At 30.9% G+C, this 6,944-nt stretch overlaps 1 protein-coding gene across 1 annotated transcript in view; it reads left to right on the forward strand.

Annotated features, from left to right (window-relative positions):
• The window catches only part of LOC149405695 (glutamate--cysteine ligase, chloroplastic-like), a 10,531-nt gene extending 5,004 nt beyond the window's left edge, over window positions 1-5,527 (forward strand). Inside the window, exons 7-15 of the mRNA XM_089607860.1 lie at window positions 1-33; window positions 122-190; window positions 291-381; window positions 679-768; window positions 865-945; window positions 1,213-1,305; window positions 1,568-1,648; window positions 1,739-1,808; window positions 5,430-5,527. The exon at window positions 1-33 is cut by the window's left edge and continues 38 nt beyond it. Of these exons, the coding sequence (XP_089463986.1) occupies window positions 1-33; window positions 122-190; window positions 291-381; window positions 679-768; window positions 865-945; window positions 1,213-1,305; window positions 1,568-1,648; window positions 1,739-1,808; window positions 5,430-5,527 (706 nt within the window). The remainder of the gene's footprint in view (window positions 34-121; window positions 191-290; window positions 382-678; window positions 769-864; window positions 946-1,212; window positions 1,306-1,567; window positions 1,649-1,738; window positions 1,809-5,429) is intronic.
• Window positions 5,528-6,944: the final 1,417 nt, after the last annotated feature.

Consider the following 6,944-nt stretch of genomic DNA (forward strand, 5'->3'; position numbering starts at 1 on the left):
GGGAAAACCAAATGGCTATCTCAGTTTTCGGAGGTTATTTTTACTTTCAAATTATAAAACCTTAATCGAGCTTACTACCCAAATTATGATAACCAATTATTTTGTTTCCTTAAAACTATAGTGAAGCTTACACTGACCTCGATAATAGTCGCACCGGAATGTTACCATTCGTCTTCAACGAATCTTTCGGGTAAATCTCATTACACATTATTCTTCGTAAAAATGTTAATTTTTCTTTCACATATAATGTTTTTTTTAATTAATGACGTCATTAATATTATGCGGCACAGATTCGAGAAGTACGTGGATTATGCCCTAGATGTTCCGTTGTTTTGTATTTTTAGGCAAAATAAGTACATTCCCTCTCAAAGTACTTTCCGGGTACGAATCTCGTCTTTTTATCAACACTCTTTCAAATTCTTTCTATAAATTTAATCCCAACCTTTTTACAATCGTGTTTCCATAATTAATAAAATGATAGTGATTAAAGCTATAAAAAAATAATAATGAACACTTTGATTATAAGAAAAACTATTCGAAATAATTTAATGTCTTTCATTAATTTAAATTATAGTTCAATCGTTCAAATAATTAAAAATATAGCTGAACTCATGTCAATTCTTATTCTAAATAAGCTATTTATCTAGTTTTCTCTTTTAAATATTTGTGGATGGGCAGGATTTCATGGCAGGAAAAGTCCTAGAAATGCCTGGCGAATTTCCAACCATCGATGATTGGGAACTCCATTTGGGATTTCTTTTTCCTGAGGTTGACTATTTTTTTTTTTTTTTTTTTTTTTTTTTTTGCAATTAGGACTCAAAGAAATGTATGATTATTCATGACTATGTTGTATTGATTTTTCAGGTTAGATTGAGAAAGTACATGGAGATGAGAGGTGCTGATTCTGGGCCTCTGGGGATGCTATATGCCTTACCAGCTTTCTGGGTAGTTTTATTATTCCTATTCACAAATAAATTGAATGATACAAATACATTGTATGTGTGTGTATATATTACACACATTTACATCATATGTATGAAAACTTACAATGATTTTCCTTAAAAAAAAATTAATGAAAATACTTACATAGTTGACTAGTCATCTTACCACGGATGAAGTATATAATATATGTATGGCGTCGAATTATTTATTTATTTATTTTTATATTAAGTATAATTTCGGTCAAATATTTTGTTCATATTGATTAACCAGGTGGGCTTACTTTACGATGAGATTTCGCTGCAAAATGTTATCGACTTGATATCCGACTGGACCGACGAGGAGAGACAAACGCTGAGAAATGAGGTAATATAATAGTACATGCATGAAATATTTATTACCTATATATCTCAGTTACTATAATAATGACGTAACGACACGACGCCAGTAAAGAACTAGAGGGGGTTATAGCCCCCCTCAATTTTTTGTTGTATTTTTGGCTTGTTTTTGAATTTTTTATTTTATTTTTTATCTTAAAAATTTACAAATCAACCCTCACTCTACTTTTTTCTAGCATATTAGCCCATTTTAACTTAAATTCCTGACTTCGTCCTATACATATTTTTAGGTTCCTAGAAGTGGCTTGAATACACCTTTCCGAGATGGATTACTTAGACACGTTGCACAAGATGTTGTCAAGTGGGCAAAGGTAACTAAATTTGATCTTAATAAACCATATTTTATTTTTTATTACTTTTGTTGTCGTTTTATGAAACATACATGTCGTTTTTTACAATAGGATGGCCTGGAAAGGAGGGGATTGAGAGAATCAGGCTATCTAGATGAGGTAGCTGACGTGGCAATGACGGGTAATAAATCAGGCACTAATTAAGCACTAAGGTTCATTTTTTCAAGCAGAAAATCTTACGTTGCTCTCGTGATTTCATTTCAGGTGTCACAAAGGCTGAAAATATTTTGGAGATGTATTATGGAAAATTGGAACAACGCGTCGATCCACTTTTTAAGCACATAATTTATTGAAATCAATTTAATTACACGTATCTGTTTATTATATTATTGCCATATGAGATCGAACGTCTATTATATTAATTATCTATTGTGGGATGATTTAAATAATATGTTGTTTTGGCCTAGCTTGTTAAGTAGTTCGAATACTAAGTTTCAAAAAATCAGTGATCAATTATTTAAACCTAATTTAAAAAATAATGAAAACATTAATAAGATATTATTCAAATATTTATCATGGACGATCTAGCTACGTAACCAATGTCATTCTTTTTAGGACGACCTAGCTATGTAGTCAATCTCTAACTTAGTTTTAAAGAAGTAGCAAACGTATAGTTTATTTTGTAATCTACCCATTTATCAAAATTTACATATGAAAAATATCATAATTTTCTTTATGTAGCCAAATCACAAAAACCGACCACTAGCCCACGTTTCAAAATTCTGTAATTAATAGTCAACAAAATCAATTAAGTGATTTCATAGGTCACGTTTGACAATTTAAAAAAAATGTAATTTTTAAATCAACCAAAATTAAGACAATATCTTCTTTTTTAAACCTAATAAGATTAAAATAAACTATTTATATAAACTACTCAGAAATTAATAAAATTTACAAAAAAAATTCAATAAAAGAAAGCATAAAATAATTGCAAGGATTTTTTTTCCTTGATCATCTCACCAATAATCGTTCAAAAAAATTTAAATTACATACCTAAATGAGGTGATGATATATACAAAAATAAAGAATAAAGGTCAATTGCCTAATATAACCATATTTTCTACGTTATTTTTTTTTTAAATAACTAATCCCTAATCACTTGGGTTTATGTGTGAATGAAAGTCAATGTACATAAGAGCAAATATATGGACTGCAAAATAGGCAAGCTGTGAATATCATCAAATAAATGAGGATTGCGAATGAATGGCAATATATCAATGCTGAAACGTGGGCTAGCAATCGAGTAAAAAAAAACGTGGGCTAGCATTTAGCAGTTTTTTAATTAGAGATAATCATGTAAATTGCTATTTGATTAATGAGACCATATCATCAAATATGGTGACATTTTAAATATGTTTGAAACTTGACTAGATTACAATTCCAACATTTCAAGTGACCTAATCCGTAGGATTTTACTAAAGTTTTATTTTAGACACTACATGTTAAGTTGCAAATCCGACTTTAATTTTTATTATGAGCCTTAATTCTCGTATATAAGTATTGAGCTATAGATACGAATGGTAATAAAATATAGTACTTATGAATAATAGTTTTAAGCAAGTAAAATTTAAGTAATTATTATAAACTCGTATATTATTAACTCCAACATAAATCATTATAAACAAACAATAGGACTAATATTTATAAACAAACGGGTTTTAAAAATTACTATCATTTATATAAACAAACAAGAAGGTCTAATCATCATAAGAGCGCTCTAACTAAGTAGTCATTGCAAAACTTGAAATTGCAAAGTAACCAATGTTCTTGTTATACTTGATAATTAACAATTCCAAAAATATTACTTGATGGTATAAGACGCTATTGCCCTCAACATTTAGTTTTACACTCACTTATACCAAATAAGAATTAAATGACAAAAAATTCAAATGAAAATCGGTTTTAATTCAAATGAAATCTAATATTACTAATCAAATACTCCATTTTCTACACCAAAAAATCATAATCCATATTTCATATAATTTAATAATTTTAACTTCCTATTTATTACATTATCGTCCATATATATTTAACTTGTATCTTTTGTATCCGATCACACTATACAATTTTATACATATAATATAAATTTAAAATAATTATGCGACTCTCCAATAAATACAAAGTAATTTTTAATTTATATATATGCTATGTACTTTAATGACTTTAGATCATTGTTCATACCAAATTAAAATAATATAACATGATTTTGTGATAAATTAATATAACTACATGTAAAATATTAAAACACATTAAGTTTTAGGTTCATTTTGTAATTATTTTATTTATTTTAATATGATTAAAATCCACTCCTATCCACCCACTCCATAATATATTGTGCAGCAGGTGGACAGCCTAAGCCTTTCGATAAGACGGCCGATGATTTTGCGACTATATTGGATGTTTGGGAGGCTGATAATGCGAAGATTATCACGTGGATTAACAATTTGGTTACCCACTCTATCGGTGCTTAGTTGGCGAAGTATGAGACTGCCAAAGAGGTTTGGGAACATCTGGAGAGAATCTACACTCAGTATAATTTTTCCAAGCAGTATCAGTTGGAGATGGATATTCGTGGGCTTCGAAAAAATAGTACGAATACTCTAGAGTTCTCTTTTTCCATGTCCTCGTTGCGGGATCAGTTGGCATTAGTCGGCTGAGTAGAGGGCAGTAGATGCTCACATCTCTCGACGTGAAGAGCAACGGCTAATTCCGTTTTTATGGCGCTTCGCGACGACTTTGAGGGATTGTGTGGTGCGATTCTTCACCGCAGTCCTCTTACTTTTGTGATTCTGTGGTCAACGAGCTGCTGGCCGAAGAGGTTCGTCTCAAGTCTAAGATTGACAAGAAGACTTCGCCATCCGCATCGCCTACTGTCCTTGCTGGTCGTCTGGTGGTAGTGCGCCCAGGCCATTGATGATAGTCCATCTGGATAAGTGTGCTTGTTGGGCAGAGGTAAACCGCAACATCAGCAACGACCACCTCATCAACAACAATAACGTCCATCCCAGCCGTGGGCACCTCGTCCGACGGTTCCGTGGACAACCTGTCCGACGGCTTCATGGACACCTCAGTTCACCAACGATGTTGCTACCTCATCTGTGGATCCGTACATGTTTGAGCAGTTACAACAGTTCTTTGCTTTGCAGTCTCATGTCATGTCTACCTCTTCCTCTAAAGGTTTGTCATCATCGTTAGTCCACCCTAAATCTTCAGATATTTCACTTCAAAATGTTATGGACTTGCTATCCGATTGGACCAACGAGAGGAGAGAGAGACGCTAAGAAATGAGGTAAAAATTATGTGCTAATTTTTTAAAAATAAATTACATGTTAATTATTTCTTATATATCTCAGATATTTTTATTATGTCTTCCATGGGATATTCAAATATTTTGATTGTACATATTTTTAGGTTCCTTCCTAGAACTGGCTTAAATACCATTTTCCGAGATAGATTACTTAGGGACATTGCTCAAGATGTTGTCGAGTGGGCAAAGGTAACATAAATAAATTTGATCTTGGACCATTCTCTTATTGTTATTGTTTTGGTGTCGTTTAATGGAATAGACACGTCGTTTTCTGGTAGGATGGTCTGGAGAGGAGGGGATTGGGAGAATCAAGCTATATATCTCGATGAGGTGGCTGACGTGGCGATATCAGGTAAGACTTTTAGCACCAAAATTATTCTGTTAAGTTTAGCAGTTTAAGAAAAGATATATGATGTATTAATCTTGTAATTTCAGGTGTGACAAAAGCTGAAAAGCTACTAGAGATGTATGATGGAAAATGGGAACAACGCGTTGAACCACTTTTTGAGGACATAATCTATATTATCTATTGATATGATTTAATTTTATGCATCTCTTTAGTTGTGTTGCTCCTTCATTATTATTATTATTATTTTTTTGGAACTTTCTTTATTTATATTAATGTTTGTTGCTTCTATTCTATGTTCACGGCCGAATGATTTGTATTGACCATAAAGCGAGAATTTATACAATCAAAATAAGGTAAATAACATGGATATACAGTCAATGTGTCGTATTCAACATTAAAATTTATAATTCATTTACTTATCTGGTATGTCCCTTAGTTTAGGTACGCTGGTGTCAAATATTTTAAAACGAATTTAGGTTCAATGTTAGAAAGAAACAATTATCGATGAAGAAACATATTCTTACCTTTTTTTTGCACCACTAATCTTGGCTTTACACGACGTGGAATATTAGACTCTTTTTCTCGTTTCACCCAAAGTCTAAATTTTAAAAGCTTGACTTTGACTTTTTTTAACTTCAGTAATTATGGGTTTCTTAGTTTCAGACTTTTTTAAAAAAATCTAAATCGCGTATGTTTAATAATCGGTAATACTTATTTACCGGTGATATCGTAAATTATAATTAGAGTCAATTAGATCAGTGGCGAAAAAGTTCATCATAGTTTTAAAAAATAACTCAAGTTTCATTTTATTAAGAAAATAACTCACTGGTTCGCAGTAAATTAAATTAATTAAAAAGTGAATTTATTACAAATTGGTGGATTATTTTCTTAATAACATGAAATTTGAGCTGAAATCTTGAAAATAATCAGTAGAATGATTAGTTGCAACAAATTTTTTTTATAACTAAAATTTATTTATACCCTAAAAACCCGGACCAACAATAGGATGAAAAAATTAGGACCATTATGCTTGAAGCTCAAGTGATCAAAACAAAGAGTCGTTAATGTGTAAGTTGAAATTTGTGTTACATCGTAATTATTCGTGCGTACAGTCTTTTATGATCACTCAATTTCATTCCCTTCATTTTGTCGGCAGCGATACCAAGTCAGCAACATTAAATGATTCTTTGCATTTTTATTGATAACACGTGACGTTAGCATTAATTGATACCACCTCCCCGGGGAAGCCACGTCACGATGATTTGTTAATCGATATACTAATCCAGTGTCTATCTAGTCATATAAAACGTTAAAAATTTTCAAATAGTCAACATTTCGTTACATAAATCTATTTATGCTATCAAAATTATTTAAAAAAATACAAAGTAAATTTTTAATAAATATGTGTAAATAATGTTGGTTATGTCATACTTCTGATTATTTACGAAATATTTTAGCTATTTACGAAAAAATTATAAAACGTTGGTTAAAACGCAAACACTTATGTTGATATATATATATATATATATATATATATATATATATATATAGTGCTTATAACTAAGACCTAACCTACTTTTTTTTCTTTCTTCTTTTTAATT

The sequence above is a fragment of the Urtica dioica genome, chromosome 2 (genome assembly GCF_054948205.1).
Source record: "Urtica dioica subsp. dioica isolate 48M chromosome 2, U.dioica_male_clone48M_v1_H2, whole genome shotgun sequence".
In the NCBI taxonomy this organism is placed as follows: domain Eukaryota; kingdom Viridiplantae; phylum Streptophyta; class Magnoliopsida; order Rosales; family Urticaceae; genus Urtica; species Urtica dioica.